We start from the raw sequence: 24,596 nt of genomic DNA, 5'->3' as shown, positions 1-24,596 counted from the left end.
CCGCAGTCCAGCAAGTCGAATGTAAGGTAAAGAAGAATGGGGATATCCATGACCTCAGCTCGCAACAACGCGTTCCTCTGCCACTGGTTGGCGCTGTCCACGAAATCACCACGAAATGAAGGAATTCCGTTGCTAGCGCCCCTGGCCTCTCCGCTCCGACCTCTCCGACGCCATTGGTCAGCCCCACAGACCTCGCAGGAACTAACTTGAACCACAACAGCTTGCCAGCGAGGGGGCTCGAGACTGTGAGGGGATAGATAGAGCTGCAGACAACCTCATAGCCCGCTGGTCTTACTTACCACAGTTTCCAGCGCGAAGGTCCATAAAACCATCACTCCGACGCTTTTCCTCCCACCGAAGGCCGCTCCTTGACAGCAAGGTATTCCGTCAACCCACAATGTTGAGCGCTTTAAGAACAACACTCCCGAGGTCCGCCCTCAGGGCGTCTCGGCTGGCGTCAGTCTCACCTTCTCTCACGATACGAGCATTCCCGCGCGGTTCTGCCGCACTTGTGAGGGCCAATGCGAGAAACGAAACCGTGGCTGCTTTTTCGACTACTCGACCCTCTCTTGGCAGCAAGAAGGATAAGAAGGAACGAAAAGATGAGGAGGATAGTGCAAGCGACTTGCCACCGCACGTCGCCACCGTCGGCAAATACAAGCGCCACGTCCTGGTCAACTCTCGTAGGTGCTCGTTGTCTGTCGAGTGCTATTTCTTCAGGCTGCTTATATCGTTCTGGCGCAGGTGCGAACCCTTGGATATCGAAGATCAACGAACAGGATGAATACTACGCAGCTCTACAATCAGCTTTGACAGACTATGGGGCGAGTAGTATCGTTTCCCCTGATGTTGACCCGGTATCGGACGACAGCTCCCGGTCTCTTCTGATCCTACCGGACGGCATTCGCATTCCGTCAGTATCCGTGTCGGATTTCCCCAAAGTCGCTAAGCTCTTCTCCGAGCCCGCAGGCTCGAAGAGCAGCATCGCCTTCGAGAAGGATCCCCACAAACTTCATATATTGGTTTGCATCCATGGTGCACGAGACTGTCGGTGCGGAGATAAGGGATTACCACTGTATGACAGCTTGAAGAAGGAAGTGGCAAAGAGGGGTCTCTCCGACACCGTTAAGGTCTACGGTGTGTCACATATCGGTGGCCACAAACACGCAGGGAACGCCGTGGTTTACCCCGCCGGAAATTGGTACGGCCTTCTCGAAAAGGAAGACGCAGGGAAGTTGCTGGACTCAGCGTTGGAGAACAAAGTACTCTGGGACAAGTGGAGGGGACGATTGGGCTTGACCAAAGAAGAGCAGGAGGGCATATACAGAACGGAGATTTCGAAGTCGAGCGCGGGAGCCGAGTCTCAGCCGAACCCTGCGGCAAGCCAGGAAACGATCTCTCTGACGTATATCCTACCGGACAATGCTACGGAGACTTTCGAGGTGCCAGTTGGAGCGAGATTGATGGAAATTGGCAGGGACAACGACCTACCGTCCCTTGAAGGCACATGCGGAGGCAACTTGGAGTGTGCGACCTGCCATGTTATTGGTATGCATCTGTGAACGTCCACTGTCTTCCGGACATAAGACTGATCGAGTTGCGCTACCTATAGTGGACCCGGCTTACCAAAACAAGCTTCCACCCGTGACAGAGGAGGAGGAAGACATGCTAGAGTATGCTGTTGGTCGGACGGATGGGTAAGCATGCTACGCTGGTGGGGACAAGTACCGCGGACCGGTTCTCACAACCAAATCGTTCTGTAGATCTCGCCTCGCCTGCCAGTTGAAGGCAACGCGAGATCTCCATGGCGTGCGATTGATGATCCCTACAGCTGTACCTCGGAAGTTTCCCAGTATGAGGTGAGTGAATCAGTGACCTTCGTTTCTCAGTCAAGCAATGCAGTGGACAGACGCCAACCATTCTCCATCTCAGTGATTTCCGGGATGCATGGCAACCGAACGCCGCCGGCCAGCGACAACAACAATCGGGATTCCACTCGTTTGCCCGAAGCAATTCCTTACGTTCCCCATCGACAGCAACATCAGCAACCCGCATAAACACCCGGTTCGCCTCCACCACCTCCGAATCACCGCTCAACACGCCACCGCCACCGCCACCTGGCGCCCAAGAACCGCCGAAGCGCGACTTCAAATCCCTCCTCCGCGAATACGGCCCGATAGCGACCATCACCTATCTCACCCTGTCCTTCATGACCTTCTGCGCCTGCCTCACCTCCATCATGGTACTGGGAATCGACCAGAAACAGATCAAGACCGCGTTCAGGAAGATCAAGGAGTTCCTGGGCTTCCACCCGGCCGACCCAGAACCCGAGCTTCGCGCGGCAGATGCGTTGAACGACGAAACAGCGAAGGAACCGACGTGGTGGGAACGGCACATGCCCGAGTGGCTGAAGAACCCAGCCACTCACGCCATGTTGACCAACATACTGTTGGCAATGGCGATGACGAAAATGTTTCTGCCCATCAAGTTGGGCATCACTGCGGCCATAGTGCCCACTGTGGCAAAGAAGTTAAGGAGCATGGGCTTCAATCTGGGCACTAAGGGCGGTTATAAGACCGCGGCACAGAAAGTCAAAGAGGATGTGAGAGCGCAGGCGCACAAAGCTAAGCGTAGGTTGGATGATTAGATTTAGAAGCGTTTCGCTACGTGTAGAAGGGTATGGGATTCGTCCCAGGCATTACGGTTTATGAGGGTCTCTAGCATCTGTAATTCTAGTCTTTACTAGTGCTCTTCTTGTACAAATCATATCTACATTTCCCGCTTATTTCCCCGCGTGTCTTGGTATCGGCGGATTATCCTCGCCATCGACCAAAAAAAGAGTGCTCCGGAACAGGCCTCGCGACTTCCGTCTCAGAATAACGTCCTAAGAACTCTTTGACCGTCCAAACAACCCCGCGAATCTCCTCACCCCATTCTGCACCGGTACCACAGCAACCCTCGCAAACCACGGCGTCAAGACAAAACACAGCCCAATCCTCAACGGCATCGCAGCCTTGACCACCGCGTAACTCGTCGCCATATACAGCATCGCCTTGCTGTCCTCCCTGATCCCTTCCCCGACCCCAAAATACTTTAGCATCTTGCCCATCCGTCGGTTCCCGTCCGCGAGGATATCGTCGGGGAAAGGGATCGGTAGTTCGGTGGTTGAAAGGAGGAAGTAGATCAAGGGCAGTGGGATGACTGCGGTTAGTTCGTGCAGGAGGGCGAAGGAGACCAAATGAGATGCCGGGTGGTTGCGGAATTGATGGGCGTATTTGCGCCAGCCGCGGGCGGGGGATGCAGCAGCGGTGGCGCTGCTGCTGGAGGATGCTGCTGGTGGTTGGGTGGACGAGAGACGGAGGTGGGTTGTGCGGAACTGGGGTTTGGACAGGAGACGGCGGTAGGAACCTTGCCTTAGCAAGGAGGCGTGATTGGCCAACATTCCGGAGAAGAAAAACTGGCTTGCGACTGAATATGAAGGCTCATCCGCCCTGGATACTGTATCTGTATCGTCAAGAAGGTCCGTAGTTTGTCGAGTTGCGAACTGAATGGCGAGGAAGGCGAGAAGGGAGTGTCAACGCGTTGGTCGGCAGCACCGCTTCGCTCTTTCGGACAGGGTGCACAATTCGCACGGGTGGGAACCGTCAGAAGGAGAGCGCCAGACTATACATACGTACATATCCACGGACTGCAATAAAGACTTCAGCGAGAGGGAAGGTCTTCTCTTTCTGGCCTACACAAGTATGACCTGATAAGTGGTTTACTATCTGGCGGAGGACTTTGAACGCTCACGAATTGACAGGGATGTTAGGAGGCGGCACAATGGAACAAACGGTTCTGAGCACACTGAGTGGGTGTCTCTCCCAGGACTCCCACATTCGGAAACTGGCAGAGCAGCAGCTGGAGGGTCTGGCTTCTCAGCACCCCGGTAGGAAGCCCGCTGCTACGGCATTATGACTTGGGACTCCCCTAGATCACTCAAGTTCCCTGCACCTCAGACTATCCCAAGTGCTTGGCGAGCATCGTGGTCACTCAAACGTACCCCTTTGCTGAAAGGCAGCTATCAGCTGTGACGTTGAGGAAGTATGTTGGCGATAGGTGGACCGGCAAAGTGGAGCAGGGGATCCTGGGAGTGACCACGAGAGACATTCCCGAAGAGGTGGGCTCAGCTGACAGCGAAAGCTTGCTATGGGACTTTGCATATTCATGCATGGTCACTCCAGGTCAAATCCAGTGTTAGGAATCTGATGATCAGGGGCATTGCGGACCCCACCAAGCAGATACGTGTCATTAGCGTAAGGAGCACACATTCACGCATACTTCGAGGAAGTGCATCTTTCTGACCGACGTCGCTCTTCGACCTGCAGGCATACGTAGTAGCGCAGATTGCGCATTTCGACTTCCCGGAAGCCTGGCCCAATCTGTTCGACTACATCATCCCCGCGCTTCGAAGCGGCGATGGCGATCAGGTTCACGGTGCCATGCGCGTGTTGGCCGAGTTCGTCCGAGATGACTTGACGGATACACACTTCCCGTACATCGCGCCTGCACTTCTGCCCGAGCTTCACAGGATCTTTGCGGACGTCAACGTATGTGATGTCTGACGAGGCGTGGCCGAGAATCCACGGTGGGTGTACTGACAACATTCTGCGTCCGATGCAGACGCATCCTCGGGATAGATCGCGGGCGTTGGCAGTATTCCGGGATTTCAGCGCGATGATCTATACCGTGTCCGAAGAGCATCCGAATGTCATATCATTATATCTGGATCCCGTTATACCGCGGTGGATGGCAACTTTCAAGGAGATCTTGTCTTTTGTGGAAACGCCCGCGGAGACCGTTCCCGTCAAACATGAGATCCTTCGGGTAACTATTCTCGTTGTGGTCCGAGCATATGCAGTTGAAAGTCTGACATACCGCTCCAGACATTATGTAAGCTGTTGAAGCAGTTCCCCAAGCTCATGGCGACATACATCACGGAGTTCTTGGAACCCATCTGGAATCATCTCGTGGCCCTACAACCCCAATACGTGCGGGAGCGAGTCAACCCGGACGACGATGTCATCGAAACAGAGGATGTGGATAGCGATGGCGAGATCTTGGGATTCGAGAGTTTACTGTACTCGCTGCTAGAGTTCATGCAGATTGTTGCAAAGAAGCGCCATCTGCGGCATTTCTTCTCTTCCGGCGTGAGCGGGGCGCGAGAGGCTGGGCAGCTACTACCGCAGTTGGTTGGCGTCTGCTTGACGTATCTGCAGATCACTGCTGAGCTGGTTGGTGCATCTGCACTCGAGCAATTAAATTCACACCGAAACTCACGTCTGGTATCTCGCATGATTGCAGCAAGACACATGGGTCAACGACATGAATCAGTATATCCAGGATGACAGCGATGAGGCGCTGACTTTCAATATCAGAATCGCTGCAGAGGAGCTGTTGATGGTATGTGCTCAGTTCGCCGCCGTCGAGAGATATCTTCAAGCGTCTCATTACTGCATTCTCTCATAGTCTTTGGCCGAGTTCTACTCGCAAGAGACCCTTCAGGCCATTTCGCACGTGGTTCAAGCAAAATTACAAGAGTCGACTCAGGCCCGCGCAGCCGGCGATGTGAATTGGTATGTTTCCACGATTGCCTCGGGGCATACGCCTCAATCAAGCCGAGCTAATCGTCTGTTATCTTTGAAGGTGGAAAGTTCACGAGGCATGTCTGCTATCGGTCGGCAGGGTCAGCGACATTTTCATCGATGGGCTGCAACAACAGAGCTTTGTCTTCGACATGGAAGGTTTCTTCAACCATGTTGTCCTTGCCGACATGCGGTGCAACGGTGCGTATCTCGAATTACCTCCAGGCCTGAAAATCGTATCTGGCTGACGACTGGCTACCAGAATGCCCATTCTTGCAGGGTCGATCGCTATGGCTGTCCAGCCGATTTGCTGAGATATTATCTGATGAGACTGTGACACAGTACATGACAGCAGCGGTGGAGGCATTGGGCCCGAACGTTACGAATCCTGCCGTCAAGATCTCGGCCGTGAAGGCTCTCCAAAAGTGTGTCAATTATTACGTGTTCCCAAGGTATCTATGAAACCTCTAACCAACATCATTTTAGCTTCTGTGGAACTCTTGGACCACAGAGCCTGATACCCTTCCAAGCGGCTATGATTCAAGGCATCGTGGGTCTTACGGAAGCTGCTAGTGACGAAGTGCTTGCCCTTCTCCTCGAGACCTTGGAGATGGTCATCCAAGTCAACAAGGAGATCACGGCGCAATACGTTGACCCTCTCACGACAATGGTCCTGCACGTCTGGAACCGAAATGCTGAAGGTATGCCGATTCGTATGAAGCAGATCGCTTCGCGTTGTCGCAGCAATTGACCGTTGATATGCTTAGATTACCACCTGTCGGAAGTTGTGGTCGATCTGTTCTCGATATTGGCTTCCAACGAAATGATTGCGCCTCGCCTCCAAGAGCGGATGATCCCAGCTTTACGGGATGTGCTGCAGGCGGAAAATGTGCACAATATGCCGTCAGCCGTGGCGGTATGTAGAGAGTCGTCATCTGACATCCTTGGTTTGTATAACTAATGGAAAACTCTTCCTTAATAAGACGGCGCTCTCATTGATGACCGACCTGATCAAGAACGCCCCGGAACCGTTCGCGCCAGAGTACAGGTCGTCGGTCTTCCCGCAAGTGATCATGCTGCTACACACTGTGACGGAAGACCAGGCCGCGATACTGCAGAATGGCCAGGATACGATCCGGGCACTCGTACAAAGGGACTTTGCGGGAATCGCCAAATGGTCTCATGAGGGACATTCGGGGCTTGATCTTATTGTTGCGTTTATTGCCAAACTATGCCGCCCCAATCATAGCGAGAGCGCTGGAATCTTTGTCGGCGACCTAATAAATGCACTCATTCAGAAGGTATGTCAGGCACCACTGCGAAATTCCATTCGCAATCTACTCACAAGGTCTGATTGGTGGTAGGCTGGAAATGATATTATGCCGGTTCTGCCACAAATCCTGGACGCTGTCTTGCAAAAGCTGGCTGTGTCAAAGACACCGTCGTTCATTCAGGTACAGATATTTCGGAAAATCTCAAAATACCAATGCTAACTATCGAAAAAACCGGCAGCAACTGGTTCTCGTGTTCGCCAACCTATTTATTCAGCAAACGGCGGGCACGCTGGATTTTCTGTCTTCTGTGAATGTCTCTGGGAAGAGCGGGCTGGAAATCGTTCTGACGGCGTGGGCAGAACAATTCACCGACTTCCAAGGTTTCCTCACCATCAAATTGAGGTATTTATCCCTTTTCGCGTTTGTGTCAGTATAGACTTTTGGAGCTAACGTCGGCCTGATCTGTCGATTCACAGCGCGATTGGTCTCACAAAAGTGTTTGAGACGCGGGATCCACGTTTGAACAACATAATGGTCAAAGGAGACGAAATCGTCACTTCTAATAGTGAGTTGCATGGTGGCTGCGTAAAGTCACTGACGAATACTTACAAGGAATTTGCTCAGAAATTGTCACTCGGTCCATGAGTCAGAAAAGTGGGTCTTTCATGAGTTCTTGAAATCGTTGCAAAGCACATCCACTTGTTCATACTCAGCTGTTTCCCAAACAGAGCCACAACAGTTCTCCATTATCCCCTTTCCGGCGAAGGCGATCAAGCTGATCCTTGTGGAACTCCAACATCAATCGGACAGTCAAATGGGCAAGCTTTCCACAAGAGGGAACTACCGAGATGAAGATGATGGCGACGAGGAAGGCAGTTGGGACGATGAGGATGAGGTGCGTCCAGGGTCTCCCAACTTAGGTTGTCTGATAGCTGTCTGACAGGGGCATGTAACTTTGACAGAGTGAAGAATGGGAGGACGATTTCATTGGCGCCGATCCTGTAATGAAAGGTGAGGAACATCGGGAGATCAGTTGTCGAGTGGTTTGAGTGCTGATAGTCTTTGCTTTCATAGGGATGATGGGCGATTTAGGCGCTGATGAGTTAGAAAACCTGGGCAAAGACAACGCTGAAGCGTCAAATGACCCCGTCTACAAGATCGATCTAAAGGTGCGATATGTCCTATCTTGTGGCAGCATCACTTGATTCGCCAGACTGACATGAAATCCCATCTAGGCGTACCTAACGGAATTCCTGCGGACTTGTGCGCAAACTGATATGAACTCCTTTTCTGCGCTCTGTGAGCAGTACCTCAACGGCAAAGAAAAGGAGTACGTTAGGGTTGTTCTGAGCGGTTGATATAGTGTGCAGCGGTCGCGCCGAGGATGGTCATAGGCCCATCGTGGTTGGTCCGATGTATTCGAGGTGCTGAAGGAGATTGATGACGTGCAGGTTGGTTATACATAGGACATCGTAGCGGGGATGTTGTACAATAGTCGAAAATAGCCTTGGCGGCATGGGCGTATGAAGAATACATAGGATCGAAAAAGTCGCCGAATTGTTGCGGACAGTGACAAGTTTTAGTAGTTTGAGCGCGATGTCCTCAAGAACTCTAGAATCGTTGCGGACAACGGGCCATTGCATCGAATGAAAAATGCATAGAAGACTGATAGTCGAGTAGAAAGCAGGATTGTGGTGTCTATTAAGTATGGAGCATAATAGAAAAAGGGAGAACGACCACGGTACGCCCACGGTACGCAAGTGACGCTAGCTCCCCTCGGCATGTTCAAAGAAGCGCCTAGGGACTAGGTGATGATGCCAGCTCAAACAATACATGAACGAGTAGTTCCGACCAGGGGCGAGCTCACATCCTGTCAACAATGTCTGCTTACGACGTGTTGTCAATCTCCCCAACTGGTGACGTGTGCGGAGGAAGGCTGAGAGGCGGAGGAGGCTGACAGGAGAGCCTGAGCCCGTTGTAGGATCTTTCGTCAAAGGTCCTCGGCAATATGGCCGCCGCTATCAAAGGACAGCCGTCTAAACTGGCCTACCTCACAGTCGATACCTTCCGATCGCACGCATGTCGCACATCACAATTCCGAGCTCGCATGCAAACATACGCCACAGCGTCTGCATCCCCCAAGATTACCCTCTACACTTTTGGTTCGTTATGTCGTGTTCGAAGGGAGATCTAACTTCAAGACGTCATCTTGCACCAATTCCTCCATGTAGGGACTCCCAACGGCCAGAAGGCCAGCATCGGTCTCGAAGAACTTGGACTCAAATACAAAGTACGGGAGGCCTGCGTCTATCAGCAGCGTTTGTCATAGGGGTTCTGTGTGGCTGACGCTCAAGGGGCTAGGTCGTAGAAGTCGACATCACAGAAAATGTTCAAAAGGAAGGTTAGTCAATGGAACCTACGGGTAGTTTAGTGGTTGAGGTTCCTTGCGGAACAATAATGTTGGTCATACTCTTTCCAACCCCATATAGAATGGTTCTTGAAGATCAACCCCAATGGTAATCAAACACTGTCGAACGATTATCGCAGCTGGAACTGGAGAAGATGATGTGTGATTTGGGATGTCCCCGCAGGCAGGATCCCAGCGATCGTCGACCACAGCCGCGGTGACTTCCCCGTGTTTGAGACCGGGGCCATCCTGATGTACTTGGCAGAACACCACGATCCCAAGAATATCCTTCTTTCCGAAGACGCAAACAAGCGCAGTGAGGCCATCCAGTGGCTCAACTGGCAGATGGGCGGGCTTGGCCCTATGCAGTAAGTGCGGTCGCCACATGGCCCTTCGCGCGATGGAGGCTAATCCAACCGACGCGTGCAATTGAAAAGGGGTCAAGCGAATCACTTCTTTCGTTACGCGCCGGAAAACATTCCATACGCAATCAAGCGCTACCAAGATGAGACCAAGCGCTTGTATAGCGTCATGGAGCGTCAGCTGAGCGACGGCAGGGAGTATCTCATTGGAGAGTACTCGCTGGCGGATGTTGCGTGCTTTGGTTGGGGTAAGTGGTCTAACGTTGGTCACGGTGGCAACGAGATCGGGGAGCACACTTGCAGCTGAGGACCTTGTCTGACCTTGTCACCACAGTTGCGGCACACAATTGGGCAGGTTTAAGCCTCGAGGAGCTTCCATTAGTGGACCAGTGGCTCCACCGGGCCGCTAAGCGTCCCGCGGTGCTTCGCGGAATGAATGTGCCACGTAAGAACAATCTCATCGAGAATGATTTTAAGGTTTGAGTAAGGCGAGCAGTGTGACGGGTGGGGTTGCTAAGACATGAGTTGGACTACGTGGGACTCCCGTGAACTAGATAGCTTCTAGCACCAGATAGAGGGCGTCCTATATTGAGTTCGCAAAACTTGGCGAATTCAAGGAGTGTTAAACATCAACGTTCTCATCAATAGAGGGCACTTCGGGCATGGCGACATATCGCCAATGTATGCCTTCCTACATTCAAAGTAACTGGAAAGGGTATATGTCTAATCAAACTACTAAGATCTATCTAAAACCGTGGCATAGGTACGCCGCGGAAATGTCGCACTTGCAGTCAACCACGGTAGCTCAAGAGATGGGCCAGCCATCGCGCTATCCAAGATCAGACGTTATTCTCCGGGTCCTTCCCACTTCCATCCCCAGCCACGTCCCCTCCAGTCTTCCCCTTCCGCCTTGTCAGCTTGCCCACGATCGGCACAGCAATATCCGTGTCGACAAAGAACTCCGACAAGAAGTTCTCCAACGCCCTCAGATGTCTCTGCTCTGCGGGCGAACTGAGGAATATCCGCGGGTCCCCGACGGCGGATGTTGGAGTAGCGGCCGCCGTCCACGCACTCGATCCGCCTACGCGCCGCTGCTCTTCGACCCAGCGGCGTTGGCGGGCTAGATCTAGGAAATGTTGGTGGTGTTGTAAATTTGAGGTGGTTGGTGAGGGAAGGGTTGAGAATCCGATGGGAGATGTGGGAGACGGATCGTTCCTTGTTATCGCCGGGATGGGTGTAGCTGGCGTCGTTGGACTTCCCTGCGGAGTCTCGGCTGGGAAGGGATACCGCAGGGGAGAGTGTTCCTTTTCGCCGTTTTTGTCCAGGCTTGCGACGGGCGAGGTCAACGGGAATCCCTTTTCCCCCGCTGCCTTCTTCGCATCGTTACTGCTGCCCGAGTACACATCCATTGATTTTTCAGGGCTCTTCGGGCTCCTTCTTTGCTTCCGTCTCTTGGGCCGCTTAGGTTTTGGCACCGCCACGTCAGCCAAGCTTGTGAAGTCCCCATACTTGGTCCTCAAGTACTTCTTCATCTGTCTCGAGAAGATCGCGTGGACGAACCCGAATGGCGTCAATCGACGCGATCCGAATAGGAAGAGGAAGACCGTCGTGAGGAAGGATAAGACACCTCCGACGGTAACAAAGATGTCAATCGGTGACAAAGATGGGACTTCCTCCTTCACGCTGACCATGTACACGTTGGGTTCGTTGATATCTTCGAGCTCGTTGATGGCGGATATACGGATGTAGGCACTGACGGGCGGAGAAGAAAAGACATGAGCTAGTGGTGTGCACACATGATGAACAATGGGAGGCTAACCTGTAATTCCTTCCCGTGGCCAGGCGGTGGGGATCAACGTAGGTCGCCAATGATTGTGAATAGTACCACACGATACTCTGACCCAGGGCCCACCTGATTTTCGTCTGCATATCACCCTTCAGTGCCTTTGTGTTCTCGTAAGTGAGGTACACGTCGAGCGTAGTATTGCACACGACCTCGGCTGGCAGTTTAGAGAGACGTGTGACATCACTGCCGGCCGTAAAGATGGCGGTGTGCAGTCTATCATTTCGCCTCTCCCAATCTCTCCCATTCGCGTTCGTTCGTTCCGAGGGTCTGTAGTCGTAACCGCAAGTAACAACAGAAACGCTGTTCTCCGAAGCGGAATACGCCTCTTTCGAGTAGGCCGTAAACTGCAAATTCGGGGAGGAAAATCGGTGGCAAATGACAGAAGCGTTGTCAGGTAACCTCCAAGTCAAAAATTGCGCCTCGGATGGCAATGTCACTGGTTGAACATATTGAGTTAAGTTCACCACTCCGATTTCGTCGCTTGTTTGAAGGGCAATATCACCGAAGCAAGTCGGCTCCGCGTCTCCATTGATGAAAGATGTTGCGATCGGGTTTCCGTATTGTTCTGGGTTGAGACAGAATATGATGTTTGGGATTTGCAGTTGTGTGGTGCGAATTGTGTGTTTAATCAGCGGCGTCTAGGAGCCCATCAGGATTCAACGTCGAATTTTTAGCACACAGCACCGGTGGGATAAGTCACAGATCAGATCTCCTCTCGTCTCCCTACGGCACGTACCTGGTTAATGTACCGATACACATTTTGAGCACTGGCCGCTAGGAACATCAAGGCCATCAGCGTGACCGCAATTGTCCTCAAACGTGTCACGCTAGCCGGAAACGGGACATTGGGGCTTACAGGTGTCGTCGGGGATAAGGGACTGCCCAGGTCGTCAAAACTGCGAGCGGGGAGCGGGCAGAATATAGTCGATCTGCTCGTCAGTGGAGTTGCAGGCGGGAGGGGAGCATTGGTGTCAGTGTTTAAGGGGCAAGGGTTGGAAGTCGATAGGGCCGCAAGTGGACGGATGCGATGGTTGGCAGGACGAGTAACGTCGATGCTCACGGCGGGCGGTGGGATGGCCAAGGCCGCTGGCGGTGGAGCCTCCGACATCGTTACTTTTTGCAGCCCACAAGACCGCCCCAATAGCGGGCTGCTTTTCTATATCTATGAAGCTACACCCACGAAAAGTGTAGGGAGTGTTCGGCGCAAATGAGTCCACACCGACAGCCGTCTAGCACCCACCCGTATAAAGACCGAGTCGCTTAGCGACAGATGCTCCTATATATTGTGCGACTCGGTCAGCAGCAATCCGAACACATATCGGCGGCGATTTGGCGGGGCACAGGATAGTAGTTCTCGCCTCTGTCTCCCAAACCCCCATCGTATATAGAACACCGATTGCCATATTATCCTCCGCCGCACGCACAGACACAACACGGGTTTTTTTTTGATTTTGAACGCTCCGAATTTGCGCGAAAACATCATACTGTATATGCTGTATATATATCCCACTTGCCGGCAGTGGCACGGCACGACCGCAGACCTAGGTGGTGAGGTGGTGTGGGTTGTGGGTGTTGGCAGTGTGCACATGCAAGAGATGCGGGCGAAATGAAAGCCACGCCTAGGAGTAGTAGAGAGTGTCAATTTGCATGTTTGCGCGTTGACTTTTTTTCGTCATTCATACCGCAGCGAGGCCGCTACGGCGAACACCCTCCTCGACATCGCCATCGGCATTGCAGCAGTATTAAGCAATCTATCTACTACCTATACTCGCCAGAACAAGCGTCCTTCACTGAGCCTCAACCCGCGCACCGCATACTTTCCTTCTTCCCAGATACGACAAAATGGACAAAATCACCCCCTACCAACAGCAGTTCGACAACTACCTCGCAAAGTTCCGGACTCTGAACCGAATTGAGGCGGCGACGGGTGTTCCCAAGGTTCGTTTGTAAATGGGGAAGCTGTTGGATCGGGATTGAGCAAGGGATAGAGGAAGGCAGGGGGCAACGGGAGATATTGCTTGTTCGGTGTCTCGGATTGGAGCACTGGTTCGGGATGGCGACGAGCGTTGCGTGGAAGTTTTTTGGAGACGATACTATTCAGCTTTCTCCCGATGAACTTCCTCTCAATTTGACTGCACTTCCATTCGCCCTATTCATAGACGTACTTCACTCTTGCCATATACGTTTTGGTCTCCATCTCCGTCTTCTTCAACATCTGGGCCGGCCTCACTACCACCGTCCTTGCTCTCATCTACCCCACCTACCGGTACGTATAAGCTTGCAATGCATGAGCAGCGATCGTTTCTGCGATGGACGCCTTCCGCGATTCTTTTCAGGTTCACTCATCGATCTTTTTTCGCAGGGCATTTGAAGCGTCCTCGAAGAACGATGTCGAATCCCTGAAGGTCTGGGTTACATACTTCTGGTTCCTCGGACTTTTGTCCCTCGTCGAGTTAAAGGCGGGGACTATCCTCTACTACTTCCCTCTGTACTACGTCGCCAAGCTTGTTGGAACATTCCTCATGTTCTTGCCCAAATACGATGTGAGTGCCTGGAGATTTTGGAGGGCGATCCACGGTGGACAAGGCAATCATTCTAAGAACCGTAACCGTAATCCCATTCCTGTAGGGCGCAAAACACCTTCACGACTTCATCTTGCCTCACTTTGAGCCTTTCTTCAAGCACAACCAGAAGGACCTTACCAAGTAGATTTTACCTTAGCGAGCCTCATGGAACCCCATACACTAGATTACCACTCATCCCGGAACTTGATTCCCTTATGCATAATAGAAGTTTATTAAGAGATGTAGCTTTTGGTTGGTACCGCAATTGCGTACCCTGACCTGCGAAGAGAAACCTTTAGCTCGGAGATCTCCTTGATGCGCTTGGATCTCCTTTGGGATCCATTCTGCTTTCCCGGAAGTCTGTAGGATCTGCTTCCCTCAGGAAAGCATTTGGATCTGGACTGCATCTTGTAGCTGACCCTGATATGGAGGAGGGAACGGTAAAACCGCTGTATGACAGTCTGCAGGTGTTCAGTCGTGTGGCTTATCAGCCGTCCGAGACCCACGCCATGCCAGCATCCGCCCCTGAAAGTGGCCTAACGAATGATTCCCTTCACTGGAACGTAACCCCCCCTGACATCTTCCGAGTACGCTCCAAGACGCAACCCATGTCCGCCCACCCCATCATACACGACACCACTTCCATTCGTCCCCTCAGTGTTGTTGTTGTTGTTCACGAATTCCATTCGAAAACGCAAATCCGCTCTGTTTCAGAACGCTCCCACTAAACTTCCAGTCAGATCTTCGATGCTCTAGATCGCTTTCTATTTATTTACGTTTCCAGCGGCATGGGCAGAGAAGGTGGATATTGTTGCGGGGAAAATACACTAGTGTCCAGTCTTGTTGCCCGAGGCGTCAATGACTTTCTGCAAAATAAAAATCAGAATAGAGTCAGTGAATCTGCTAGAAGCGGACATGGCTTCTTCCATAGACTCCCCATCTACAGAGAACCCGAGCCAGCCAACAAAAAGTTAATTTCGAAAACTCCCGTAAACGTACCGAGTCACCCTGCTTTCCATCCTTCCAGACCTGCACCTTTGCGTACTGCTCCTCACGACGGAGGGCAAGAACCTTAGCGTTTTCCTTCAAAACGTTGCGAAGCGCCTTGGCCGAGACGTTGGCGTATTGCAGGTATCTAAAAAGGTATAGGAGAGAAAGTCAGGCCCACATCAAAATCGGAATTTAGCCGTCGGCTGAAGCTCAGGTCGGGAAGGGGAATGATGGGATGTGTTCTGGGAAGCTTAGGATACGTACGTCATACCAGCTTCCCTCCAGAAGAACGACATTGTCGGTTACGCTGTGGGGGGTTTGCGTTGGGATGTATGGCGGGAATCGATGGTGGATCGCTCGAAATTGAGTCGTCGTTGTTCCATTAGGGACACGTTATGGACGGGTGTGGCGCAGCCGCCGATGCCTCCCGTAACTTTCCACAGAGTTTTGGCCAGGTTTTGGCTGGATTGTAGACTTTCTCGCAGACATCCAGGTGCAGCAGGTGCAGCAACACACAGACGAGCTACCGACAGTTTACATCCTTTCGTGGCGGACAACTCGACACCCTCAATTTCTATTGGGAGAAATCGCTGAAAGCGCCCGTTGATCGACAAACGGCAAAGCTTGCGGCACACAACAGCAAAACTTGAACAAAAACCCACCGAAGGAAATTCACACAACGCTAATAACATTCTGCAACTTATCGAAAATCCATGTTCACCGCCCTCCGTCACATCCTCTTCCCCGCCCGCCTACGGGCCTTCCCATCCATCACCTCCTCACCAACCGTCGCACTTACACCCGCACTACTGATACCGCCACGACCGACAATATCACTAGCTCCCCTCTTCACCCGCGGCTACCGCACGCGAACGGCGCTAAAACTCCGATGCGAGAATTGCTTCTTTTGCAAGCGGAGAGGGAAGCTGAGGGTGGAATGCAGGGAGAATCCGAAGCATAAGCAGAAGCAGAAGTAGGGGGAAGTGGTGGTCGGGATGGGATGGGATGATATGGGTGTAGATACATGGGGATTTTCGGGCAAGGAAGGGCCATGATGTGCAGTCGGAGAACTCCTGGCTGTATTCTGGACGAGGGGAGTGTGTGATGATTCTGTCGGATGGCAGTCGGAGTGGCAGCGCCATCAAGCACAATGAAACAGGGATGTTGGGGTCCCTATGCACTGGGAATGCATTGAATACTCGTATGGCATTCGAAATACACTACGGGAAGCGTCCATACACTCGCATGCGCTTCCGAGAGTCGGATTACTTGGCCGAGATGCCGATTGCGACGAAGCCTATGGACATCCACTCACAGACAAATGACTGCTTTGGCAGTGCGGCCAGTGGCAGACATGGGATGTCAGGACAGTAGCCCCAGTCCTGGCAGGGACTCCAATGTTATGCCAAACGTGTTCATGACCAGGGCTAAATTACGAGCACGCGTGAGGCAGGCTCGTGCAAACGACGGTCAAACGGTCGGAGTCCCTGAATTTTCAAGGTCACGGCGACGCTCTGTCAATCAAACGAGCAATTTCATGGAGAGTCTGCTCCTCATCCCTAATGTTTAGATAACCTCCGTCTGTCGGTGACGGGCAGCTTCGCCATAACAGACCTCATCCGTGATGGCCGCCGCCACTCAACATCAGCCCGGAGATCACTCGGGTCGACCGCCTGTGGATTTGCTCTCCCCATTCGTCCGAGTGGCCGATCTTTGGCTGTCGTGGAGACCCGTCCGCTATTTTACTTTGACGTGCATCCAGCCTTTCGTTGTGCTCACATACCTGTACGAGCGAATAACCCCCAAGCGCGAGCTGGGAAGTGGCCCCGACAAGCGGCGCGCGTCTTTATCTCCTACTGAACGTCGCGGCTCCTTGACGGCGGCGACTGGGGTCTCAGGAGAGCCGTTGCCGACGCCACCACCGTCTTCGACTGCTAGTACGTCTTCCCTGGATGTGAGGCATGGGGAGGAGAGTAGGTCGCATCGAAACGTTAGCGCGGCGGTGAGGCCGAAGTTCCACCGGAACTCAACGTTTAGCGACGGCGGGAGTGAAACGAGCGGTTCGATATATAGCAGTAAGTTGACGTGGTGGCTTACCGTCCGTCACGATTGAGAGAGGTCTTACTGTTGGAATACATCAGCCGCATCGGCCGCCCCCGCGTACCTCCCAAAGATCAATAAATACGCTATCATTCGAACATCGGACGCATCCTTCGAGCCTATCAAGGAACTCTTCCCGTTTCAACCGAAATACTTCAAGCTGGGCTCTTTGCGCATCCACTACATTGATGAAGGGACCCGGGAGTCTAGTTCACCGCCTGGTGGTGCAACGAAGCAAAAAGTTGTCGTGCTGGTTCATGGGGCTTTGACGTGGATGTACATGTACCGAAAAGTGATCCGCCAGCTGGTGGATGCCGGGCTGCGGGTGATTGCCATCGATCTTCCAGGGTTTGTAGACGGACGCATTTCTCGCTACCACACCGTGCCGAGCTAATCTAAGTCTCGATTACTCTTCAGCCATGGGAAATCGGACAAAATCCCCATGTCGGGCGCGGCACTTATTCAGATTCAAGTCGCTGCGATACGCTCGCTCCTGAACCGCTTTTCGAATCCGGACCTGGACGTCACGCTTGTAGCACATGGGACTGGAGGCACTGTGGTCGGAATCGCGCTGGCTGAGATGGGCGACTTTGGGAGCAACCTAAGTCGGTTGGTGTTCGTGAATACCTTCCTGCCTCCTCATCAGGTAGGTTCAAGGTCATGTAGAATGTCAATGTTCGGACTACACCTGATCACTGACTTTTCCCAAACAGGAGGAATGCAGTGGGAGAGAAATTGAGACGCTTCTCATTGCAAGATCCCTCTTTTACACCTTCCGGACGTTCGTCAAACCGTCCACTATGATACGATGTGCTACGGCCTTCTCTTCCAGTAGCAGGCTTACCATTGGCGAGGCCCGTGGATACGACGTCCCATGTGAGTGCCTTTCCTCTTGCGCTCACATACTGCTAGAAGAGCTCATTTGAGCCCTCCTCTTCTCCAGACCCAACTGTATCGCACGCCCACGCAGTAAAGACTCTCCCTTCCGCCCTACCCCTCCCGCTCTTCTCCGACCCGCTGATCCTTCGCATTCGCGAACTCTTCCCCTTCTTCGCCCACCGTACTCCTCTCATCTCGCCCCTCCTCGCCAACAACCAAAGCGTAGAAGTCGAAACAGAGAAGGCCAAATTGTTCTTGACCGACTATGCGCGTCGGGTGGCGAGGCGGTGGGTCGATGGAAAGCTGGTCGTCACGACTCCGACGACTTCGGGCGCGAATCATCGCGCGCTGGTGATTTGGGGTACGAGGGATAGGTGTTGGAGTGGTCTGGGGAAGTGGTTTGCGAATTTGATGGGTGCGAGATTGGTCACGATCGACAGTGCTGGTGAGTCTCGTCCTCTGATCTGTACGCCCATCAGACTGTGAATCCTTTGTCTGACCGAAACTCACGCGACCTTTACTCTCTTCAGGCCACTACGTTCCGGAAGATGACCCTGAAGCACTCGCCCAGTGTCTGCTAGAGTTCATTCAACCTTGAATCACCAAGGATCGCTGCTGCTCGCGGCTTCTCTGATTCATCGCGAAAAACCTTTACGTCTCGTACGTTAGTTTTCTCTTCCCTACTTTTATGGGCCATTACAAGTTCTTTTTCTCATTTTTTGTAGTTGAAATTGTATTCTGAAGGGCTGCAGGCAGGCCCTTCGTCGACTGTACATATAATTACAATACTTGTTGTCCACAGAAGCCACAGAAACCGTGGCTGTTGACGCCGTGACGTGCACGTATGGCGGACGCGTGCAAAACAAAACGCCGCTGGCGCCGAGAACGCCCAGAACGCGGCTTTTCGCTCACAGCTCATGAAGAGACTCGCAAGCCTTCCGTCGCCACATTGCGTTCTTTGCTTCAGGATACCTTTTCGATATAGCAACCACATGCTTTGCTCTCGCTCTCGCTGCATTCCTTTCTCAAGCGCAAGATCAGCAATTCATCCCCTCCTTCCTCCCCATCGCTACTTCACCACCTCAATACCCACCGCTATGCGAGTTATTCCCGTTCCATGTTTATCGGACAATTATGCATATGTGCTCGTGGACGATAACGGCGTAGTATGTAGTTTCCAGTATAGTCTTGTAGTCCGCGTTTTTGCATACACCCCTGGGTGGGGTGCGGTGGCTGCGTCCTGGGAAGATAGGTTTACTAATGATGTGGGCTGAATAGGGACTTGCCGTAGACCCTGTTGAGCCGCGAAAGGTCATCCCAGTGATGGAGAAAGAGAACGTGAAGATATCGGGGATATTGACGACAGTGAGTATGCTATGATACGCGGACCATCGACGGAGGATCTGGACTGGAGATGGCGACACTAACCTTTATTCACCAGCACCATCACGCGGACCACGCCGGCGGCAACAAAGGGTTCCTCCACCAGATCCCAAACATCCCCGTTTGGGGCGGCGACGACCGGATCCCGGGGCTCACCGAGAAAGTCGTCGACCGGGCGGCCTTCACGGTGGGCGAGCTGCACATCACGCCGCTTTATACACTGTGCCATACGCTGGGCAGTGTCTCGTTTTATGTTGAGGATAAGAAGTCGGGGGAGAAGGCGATTTTTACGGGGGATACGCTTTTTGTTGCTGGGTGAGGAGGCGGGATGGCTGTGATTTGTTAGGGGTGGGGTCGGTGACGGTGCTGATGTTCGAAAATATGGCTTTTTAGATGCGGGAAGTTCTTTGAGGGGACACCAGAGCAGATGCACAACTCGCTGTATAACGTTCTGGGGCAGTTACCGGCTGCAACAAAGGTGTATGTGGGACACGAGTACACAAAGGTAAGGGATTACATCCATGCCCGGTCGTCCATCTGACAATGTCTTCACTGAGATGTTCTTCCCTCCAGTCCAACCTGAAATTCGCAGTACACGTGGACGGGCAAAACCCAGCCGTGGTCGCGAAAGCCAAATGGGTGGAATCCAACACATGCACCGTGCCCTCGACGATCGGCGATGAAAAGACTTTCAACCCCTTTCTGCGATGCGATACGCCGTCGATTAGGGAGGCCGTGGGGTTGCCGGCTGATGCGAGCGTGGTGGAAGTTTTGGGGGCGTTGAGGAAGTTGAAGGACTGTTTTTAGGGGCGTGAATTGCATCAGCAGGATCTGCTTCAAGAAGTTCATTGTATAATAGTTTTGCATCACTGAAATGATCCAATTTCTGCAGCACGTTCGAAAAGTGAAGGCCTGATGTGCGAGTTGTACAAGGTCTTAGCTGTCTATCTACTACGAAACCTAACTACTACTACTACACCAGTTTACCCACTACGCCAAAGTAACGCCGTCGGGCATAAGGTTTGGCGCGATTTCCATCTCCATCGCAGCGTCCCGAGCCGCAGCTGCGCCGGCAACATCTCTAATTATGGCGAGCATCGGGGTGATGGCTTGATATACCCGAATGAGAATTAGCAAGGGAGAGACAGAATGTACGCTCCTCTTGATCAGGGAAGATACTCACGTGTAACTCCTGTCTGGGCGACGAACAGCTTGCCAGTTTCATCTTGGCCCCATCGTTTGGGTCCATTGTACTCATTCAGGACTTGCTCGGAAAGCGTATTCCTTGATTGTAACAAGCGGACCATAGCTTCTCCGCAAGCGAGTACAGCCGCCGATCCGCGCAAAAGATCTTCCAGCCCACTCGCGAGCGACGCTTCCAGTTGAACGTACTTTTCCGGCGGGACGGATGGTACGAGGATAACCGACGAGGTCCAGTCTTTTGGAAGGGCATCGATGGGCGCGTGTATTGCCGAATCGCAGCGAACGCGAACAATCTTCGACTGGTTCGCGTTCCGCGCGGATGAATCCCCGCCCGTGACGACCAACTCATCGGCATTCGCTGGAGGTACCCCTTGCATAGCTACGAGCTCGACTATGTGGGTGCTCGCAAGTCCAAAACAGGCTTCCAGTATTCCAGCCACATCCAGACTGTCGAAGCCGGGAAACAACAGTACTTTGATGGTGTTCGACTTCCTCTTCGAGAAGAACGTCAGAGGAAGCGAAGGCAGTCGGCTGGTGGTCGCCTGCCCTTGAAGATCGGTACGTTCTCGCACCACTGAGCTGGCAACTAAGGTGGTAGCTTTAAAGTAGAGGTAGTCTGCCCAAGGGCCTAGAAACGCGAACATCAGATAGGCATCATAAGACGGATTCGACGATATTCGAAGTTGAGAGAGCCCCCATCATACCCGTAGGCTTATGCAGTGTCGCAAACGGGTCATCGCCGTCTGAAAGTGGGACGTATCCGACGAGACCTGCGACCTTATCGGCTTGGACAGCGCTGAACAACTCTTTTGCAAGGTCAAATCCTATGTCCAAGCCAGCAGAGACACCGCTAGCGGTGGTAAACTTTCCATCGGTCACATAGCGAGCGTCTCGTATCCATGTCACCGACTTTCCGTACTGCAAATGAAATTCAGCAAAAAACTCCGTGTGACTGATGAGGGCCATCAGGACAGCAATCGAACCTGGGTTTGCAAGCCGAACACGGCTTTGTTTGAAGTGGCTCTCCGCCCGTCCAGGAGGCCAGCTTCGGCCAAGATGGACGATCCAGTGCAGATACTAGCCACCCGACGAGCGGTCTTGCTCTGCCTCCGTACAAAGTCAAGTAGTTTGCGGTCAAACGCGGCTGTCAAGCTTCCTGGGCCGCCCTAATAGGCCGTCTTATGTAAGTTATAGTGTGCCGTTAACAAAGTGTGTCGAGATGCTAATCACTTACAGGTATCAGTAAGACGTCGGCCTGCGGACAAGAGTCCCAATCGTAGTCAGCGAGGACCGGAAAGTGGGCGGACGAGGGAATGGGTTCCTTGGTTTGCTCCCCGACCCAGGCAAAGGCATATTGCTCAGAACTCTCGGAGACAGCGGCAACCTTCGCCAAGACGGAGAACGGGCCCTGCACGTCCAAAACCTCCCAACAGGGGAAGAGCACGGCTACCACCAGCATCCTCACAGCGCCGTCAGTCGAAAAGAGTGGTTGGACGTGAGGCCCAATGGAGGCCGCGGGGAGTTTGTCACACGCGTCAGCAAACGTCACAACCGGCGACTGCCATCCAAGGCCATCCTGCATCTGGGCACGGACGAGCTCGAGCAGGCTTCCGACTGTGATCTCAACTCTCACGCCAACACTCAACATGGTCGAGGCGACGGAGGCCCTGAGGATGGCCGACGAGGTCTATCAGAAGTACGTCGCCACGTCGAGCGAGAGACATAGCCTAACCAACAAAACTCTCCCCGAAGAAGATACTGTAGCTAACTGCAGCACTTTCATCCTTTTCGCAGCTTCCTGGTGTGGCTTAGAGAACGCCAGCAGTCTCGACCGCAGCCAACCCGGACAGCACCCAACGTGCAGGGTCAGCGCGAAATAATAGGCCGGTAGGATAGCTGCTGGCTAGGTTAGCCTTGCCCTAATCTACCTGGACTCACGTCGTATTGCTGTTTCAGACTTCAGTCTGCGATCGCTCAATCTCGTCACTACGAGGACTTTGAACTGCAGGTATGGGGTCATTTTGCGGGACATAGGGAGACGGCCGACTGCGGCGGGCGAAGCGTGGTGCAGGGTTGGTTCGGTCTGGGTGACCGCGTGGTCGACCGCGTGGTCGACCAGAGCAAACGCTTTTCGCGAGCCATACGAGCCGCAAGCGAAGCGAGCGATGTTGGCTGTCTGCGGCGAGGGACAGCGGAGCGAGCCACATTGCGCCAAAGGCGCAATACTCTCATCACCGCATTTCTTACCGAGCCTCAGCGAGCGTCAGATCTTTTGCGAGCGAAGCGAGCACCACATCGCGCCAAGAGCGCAGTATCCGCCTCGGTGGGTTTTGATGGGGGGTTGATGGTTGATACGTTGATGGTCAAAGGTTGATGGATGATGGGTCGATTCCTGATGGTTGCTGATTGATGTTGATTGCTGATGGTTTGACTTCCGCTTCGATACACGCGACAGGATGCAGCACGTGACGCTATCCCGGTGGATGAACTCCACGAACAAGCTCAGTCGGAGGTGAAAGCGAATGCCGACCTGCATTTCCATGATCAGTTGGTCAAGGCTTTGTTGAGATGGTTCAAAACAAAGGTGAACCCCGGGATATTAGCTGGGCGATGGGACGAGAACTGGTTAGGCATCGCGTATACTCATTGAATGGAAGACTGTAGTATTTCACGTGGGTCAACGCGCCGGAATGTCAGTTCTGTAAGGTAGCCGTCAGCTCATCTATGACTCGGAAACGAGTGTGTGCGTGAAAAGGCTCACTTGTCACCCATGTGTCATTAGAGCTCAACAACTGGAGTAGGGGGAGCTCAGCCAACACCCACAGAGGCGAGCTATCAATGCGGGAGGGTAGAGCTGTATAAATGCACCGCATGCTCGAAAGAGACGAGGTTCCCTCGCTACAAGTGAGATTCTGATATTTCAAATGGACCTCTATCTGCAACTGATACTGACGAACTCTTTGCATGTATGTAGCGACCTGCGGAAACTGATGGAGACCAAGTCAGGGCGATGCGGCGAATGGGCGAATGTACGAGGGAATTTCTCTTTGTCTTCCGTCAGAGCATTGTTAGCATCTGATTATCGAATCTTGATCAGGTGTTCTGCTTGTTCGCGAAAGCGATGGGTTTCGACGCTCGTTACGTGCTGGACTTCACCGACCATGTGAGTGACTTTGCTCGGCGTCGTCGTCCCGATGTGGCTGCAGCGATCCAGGAGTAGAGCCGATGCAAGAGTAAAACGCTAAATTCAAATCCTGGAGTAGGTATGGACAGAGATCTACAACGATCGGGAGAAGCGATGGATAAACTGCGATTGCTGCGAGGGAGATGGATCCTATGACCAACCACTGATGTCAGGCTTGAACGATTGGTACCATTTCGCGTCTGTCCGAACGTACTAAACGCTTACAATCCTCTGCCAGGTACGAGGCAGGCTGGGGAAAGAAGCTGACCTACATCTTCAGCATCGGTCCTTACGAGGTCGTGGACGTCATCCACCGCTACACCGCCAGACCAGACGAAACGTTCGCGCGTCGGACTCTGGTCGACGAAGCTTGGTTATCACAGGTCCTCTCTCTCTCTATACATCATAACTGTCGCGAACGACGTTCTCACTAAATCATGTTCTGTCTGCCTCTCAACAGCAAGTAAAAGTTTTAACCCATGCTCTCCGCGAAGGGCTGCCACCAAGCATGATCGCCGAACTGGAAGAACGTGATAAGGCGGAGGAGACGCAGCTGAAGGGCGCGCCGAAAGTCGAGCATCCTGAGGACCTTGTTGGACGACAATCGGGGTCGGTGGAGTGGCGGGCGACGAGGGGTGAGATTGGGAAGAGCGGGGAGGGGCAGAAGGACGATGCGGCGAAGGAGGAACATGATGATACGGTTTAGAGTCGACTTTGCAGGGGGTTCTTCGAGTTACGGTCACGTTTTTGGAGTAGATTCCCTGCCTTCGTTGCGGCATG

The 24,596-nt window shown here is 53.0% G+C and overlaps 12 protein-coding genes across 12 annotated transcripts; 7 read left to right on the top strand and 5 right to left on the bottom strand.

The window, feature by feature from the left end:
• The first annotated feature begins 258 nt into the window (after positions 1 to 258).
• On the top strand, positions 259 to 2,766 carry EV422DRAFT_425352 (Sucrase/ferredoxin-like-domain-containing protein). The gene is made up of 5 exons (XM_053067130.1): positions 259 to 683; positions 745 to 1,548; positions 1,613 to 1,697; positions 1,764 to 1,859; positions 1,933 to 2,766. The coding sequence occupies exons 1-5, from the start codon at positions 398 to 400 to the stop codon at positions 2,645 to 2,647; spliced, it is 1,986 nt and encodes a 661-aa protein (XP_052926138.1). The 5' UTR covers positions 259 to 397; the 3' UTR covers positions 2,648 to 2,766.
• Positions 2,767 to 2,956: 190 nt separating this feature from the next.
• Positions 2,957 to 3,286, bottom strand: EV422DRAFT_489697 (uncharacterized protein; the record flags this gene model as incomplete). The annotated part of the gene is made up of 1 exon (XM_053067450.1): positions 2,957 to 3,286. A coding segment is annotated over one exon (330 nt), but the record flags the coding sequence as incomplete, so codon positions are not given.
• Positions 3,287 to 3,581: 295 nt separating this feature from the next.
• On the top strand, positions 3,582 to 8,271 carry EV422DRAFT_425487 (armadillo-type protein). Its single transcript, XM_053067131.1, has 21 exons — positions 3,582 to 3,928; positions 3,999 to 4,159; positions 4,224 to 4,295; positions 4,368 to 4,589; positions 4,663 to 4,866; positions 4,926 to 5,273; positions 5,344 to 5,442; positions 5,509 to 5,615; positions 5,686 to 5,825; positions 5,887 to 6,049; positions 6,111 to 6,325; positions 6,392 to 6,540; positions 6,608 to 6,925; positions 6,989 to 7,078; positions 7,137 to 7,300; positions 7,375 to 7,463; positions 7,523 to 7,552; positions 7,627 to 7,793; positions 7,861 to 7,909; positions 7,973 to 8,067; positions 8,134 to 8,271. The coding sequence occupies exons 1-21, from the start codon at positions 3,805 to 3,807 to the stop codon at positions 8,254 to 8,256; spliced, it is 3,129 nt and encodes a 1,042-aa protein (XP_052926136.1). The 5' UTR covers positions 3,582 to 3,804; the 3' UTR covers positions 8,257 to 8,271.
• A 635-nt stretch (positions 8,272 to 8,906) lies between these two features.
• EV422DRAFT_505773 (glutathione S-transferase) lies at positions 8,907 to 10,150 on the top strand (the record flags this gene model as incomplete). The annotated part of the gene is made up of 7 exons (XM_053068511.1): positions 8,907 to 9,060; positions 9,130 to 9,188; positions 9,260 to 9,299; positions 9,388 to 9,414; positions 9,490 to 9,673; positions 9,743 to 9,915; positions 10,023 to 10,150. The coding sequence occupies 7 exons, from the start codon at positions 8,907 to 8,909 to the stop codon at positions 10,148 to 10,150; spliced, it is 765 nt and encodes a 254-aa protein (XP_052926135.1).
• A 356-nt stretch (positions 10,151 to 10,506) lies between these two features.
• On the bottom strand, positions 10,507 to 12,621 carry EV422DRAFT_505772 (uncharacterized protein; the record flags this gene model as incomplete). Its single annotated transcript, XM_053068510.1, has 3 exons — positions 10,507 to 11,419; positions 11,487 to 12,151; positions 12,250 to 12,621. The coding sequence occupies 3 exons, from the start codon at positions 12,619 to 12,621 to the stop codon at positions 10,507 to 10,509; spliced, it is 1,950 nt and encodes a 649-aa protein (XP_052926134.1).
• A 367-nt stretch (positions 12,622 to 12,988) lies between these two features.
• On the top strand, positions 12,989 to 14,231 carry EV422DRAFT_425654 (TB2/DP1, HVA22 family-domain-containing protein). The gene is made up of 4 exons (XM_053067133.1): positions 12,989 to 13,451; positions 13,673 to 13,779; positions 13,876 to 14,056; positions 14,142 to 14,231. The coding sequence occupies exons 1-4, from the start codon at positions 13,356 to 13,358 to the stop codon at positions 14,220 to 14,222; spliced, it is 465 nt and encodes a 154-aa protein (XP_052926133.1). The 5' UTR covers positions 12,989 to 13,355; the 3' UTR covers positions 14,223 to 14,231.
• A 673-nt stretch (positions 14,232 to 14,904) lies between these two features.
• Positions 14,905 to 15,363, bottom strand: EV422DRAFT_566727 (mitochondrial ATP synthase epsilon chain-domain-containing protein; the record flags this gene model as incomplete). Its single annotated transcript, XM_053072470.1, has 3 exons — positions 14,905 to 14,943; positions 15,077 to 15,212; positions 15,332 to 15,363. 3 exons carry the CDS (start codon positions 15,361 to 15,363, stop codon positions 14,905 to 14,907), a joined length of 207 nt encoding a protein of 68 aa, XP_052926132.1.
• A 1,136-nt stretch (positions 15,364 to 16,499) lies between these two features.
• EV422DRAFT_526431 (Alpha/Beta hydrolase protein) lies at positions 16,500 to 18,852 on the top strand. Its single transcript, XM_053070137.1, has 6 exons — positions 16,500 to 17,142; positions 17,209 to 17,515; positions 17,585 to 17,813; positions 17,881 to 18,043; positions 18,111 to 18,491; positions 18,577 to 18,852. Exons 1-6 carry the CDS (start codon positions 16,692 to 16,694, stop codon positions 18,642 to 18,644), a joined length of 1,599 nt encoding a protein of 532 aa, XP_052926131.1. The 5' UTR covers positions 16,500 to 16,691; the 3' UTR covers positions 18,645 to 18,852.
• EV422DRAFT_526427 (hydroxyacylglutathione hydrolase) lies at positions 18,853 to 20,302 on the top strand. The gene is made up of 5 exons (XM_053070136.1): positions 18,853 to 19,212; positions 19,325 to 19,411; positions 19,488 to 19,744; positions 19,823 to 19,934; positions 20,003 to 20,302. Exons 1-5 carry the CDS (start codon positions 18,964 to 18,966, stop codon positions 20,234 to 20,236), a joined length of 939 nt encoding a protein of 312 aa, XP_052926130.1. The 5' UTR covers positions 18,853 to 18,963; the 3' UTR covers positions 20,237 to 20,302.
• A 114-nt stretch (positions 20,303 to 20,416) lies between these two features.
• On the bottom strand, positions 20,417 to 21,590 carry EV422DRAFT_424884 (uncharacterized protein). Its single transcript, XM_053067127.1, has one exon. It carries the CDS (start codon positions 21,274 to 21,276, stop codon positions 20,596 to 20,598), a length of 681 nt encoding a protein of 226 aa, XP_052926129.1. The 5' UTR covers positions 21,277 to 21,590; the 3' UTR covers positions 20,417 to 20,595.
• EV422DRAFT_495515 (transcriptional regulator) lies at positions 21,287 to 22,091 on the bottom strand (the record flags this gene model as incomplete). The annotated part of the gene is made up of 3 exons (XM_053067818.1): positions 21,287 to 21,541; positions 21,616 to 21,798; positions 21,867 to 22,091. The coding sequence occupies 3 exons, from the start codon at positions 22,089 to 22,091 to the stop codon at positions 21,287 to 21,289; spliced, it is 663 nt and encodes a 220-aa protein (XP_052926128.1).
• Positions 22,092 to 22,278: 187 nt separating this feature from the next.
• Positions 22,279 to 24,522, top strand: EV422DRAFT_566723 (uncharacterized protein; the record flags this gene model as incomplete). The annotated part of the gene is made up of 11 exons (XM_053072469.1): positions 22,279 to 22,328; positions 22,427 to 22,519; positions 22,589 to 22,640; positions 23,088 to 23,216; positions 23,297 to 23,338; positions 23,415 to 23,536; positions 23,607 to 23,661; positions 23,730 to 23,795; positions 23,896 to 23,984; positions 24,055 to 24,199; positions 24,277 to 24,522. 11 exons carry the CDS (start codon positions 22,279 to 22,281, stop codon positions 24,520 to 24,522), a joined length of 1,089 nt encoding a protein of 362 aa, XP_052926127.1.
• Between the last annotated feature and the right edge of the window lie 74 nt (positions 24,523 to 24,596).

This window comes from Fimicolochytrium jonesii (assembly GCF_025526975.1).
Source record: "Fimicolochytrium jonesii strain JEL569 chromosome Unknown EV422scaffold_9, whole genome shotgun sequence".
Classification (NCBI taxonomy): domain Eukaryota; kingdom Fungi; phylum Chytridiomycota; class Chytridiomycetes; order Spizellomycetales; family Powellomycetaceae; genus Fimicolochytrium; species Fimicolochytrium jonesii.
Note: the sequence above shows the minus strand (reverse complement) of the source record. Positions and strands in the feature narration are given on the sequence as shown.

What these genes read in the sequence shown, in the direction of transcription:
- EV422DRAFT_425654 (XM_053067133.1), top strand. Translation starts at nt 13,356, where the DNA reads ATGGACAAAATCACCCCCTACCAACAGCAGTTCGACAACTACCTCGCA. An exon ending in CGGCGACGGGTGTTCCCAAG is followed by an intron (nt 13,452 to 13,672) that starts GTTCGTTTGTAA and finishes CCCTATTCATAG; the next exon opens with ACGTACTTCACTCTTGCCAT. An exon ending in CTCATCTACCCCACCTACCG is followed by an intron (nt 13,780 to 13,875) that starts GTACGTATAAGC and finishes CTTTTTTCGCAG; the next exon opens with GGCATTTGAAGCGTCCTCGA.
- EV422DRAFT_526431 (XM_053070137.1), top strand. Translation starts at nt 16,692, where the DNA reads ATGGCCGCCGCCACTCAACATCAGCCCGGAGATCACTCGGGTCGACCG. An exon ending in GAGCGGTTCGATATATAGCA is followed by an intron (nt 17,143 to 17,208) that starts GTAAGTTGACGT and finishes GGAATACATCAG; the next exon opens with CCGCATCGGCCGCCCCCGCG. An exon ending in CCGTGGATACGACGTCCCAT is followed by an intron (nt 18,044 to 18,110) that starts GTGAGTGCCTTT and finishes CCTCTTCTCCAG; the next exon opens with ACCCAACTGTATCGCACGCC.
- EV422DRAFT_424884 (XM_053067127.1), bottom strand. Translation starts at nt 21,276, where the DNA reads ATGTTCGCGTTTCTAGGCCCTTGGGCAGACTACCTCTACTTTAAAGCT.
- EV422DRAFT_425352 (XM_053067130.1), top strand. Translation starts at nt 398, where the DNA reads ATGTTGAGCGCTTTAAGAACAACACTCCCGAGGTCCGCCCTCAGGGCG. An exon ending in TGCGACCTGCCATGTTATTG is followed by an intron (nt 1,549 to 1,612) that starts GTATGCATCTGT and finishes CGCTACCTATAG; the next exon opens with TGGACCCGGCTTACCAAAAC. An exon ending in CGGAAGTTTCCCAGTATGAG is followed by an intron (nt 1,860 to 1,932) that starts GTGAGTGAATCA and finishes TCTCCATCTCAG; the next exon opens with TGATTTCCGGGATGCATGGC.
- EV422DRAFT_526427 (XM_053070136.1), top strand. Translation starts at nt 18,964, where the DNA reads ATGAAGAGACTCGCAAGCCTTCCGTCGCCACATTGCGTTCTTTGCTTC. An exon ending in TATCGGGGATATTGACGACA is followed by an intron (nt 19,412 to 19,487) that starts GTGAGTATGCTA and finishes TTTATTCACCAG; the next exon opens with CACCATCACGCGGACCACGC. An exon ending in GATACGCTTTTTGTTGCTGG is followed by an intron (nt 19,745 to 19,822) that starts GTGAGGAGGCGG and finishes ATGGCTTTTTAG; the next exon opens with ATGCGGGAAGTTCTTTGAGG.
- EV422DRAFT_425487 (XM_053067131.1), top strand. Translation starts at nt 3,805, where the DNA reads ATGTTAGGAGGCGGCACAATGGAACAAACGGTTCTGAGCACACTGAGT. An exon ending in GCCGTGAAGGCTCTCCAAAA is followed by an intron (nt 6,050 to 6,110) that starts GTGTGTCAATTA and finishes ACATCATTTTAG; the next exon opens with CTTCTGTGGAACTCTTGGAC. An exon ending in TCGGTCCATGAGTCAGAAAA is followed by an intron (nt 7,553 to 7,626) that starts GTGGGTCTTTCA and finishes TTTCCCAAACAG; the next exon opens with AGCCACAACAGTTCTCCATT.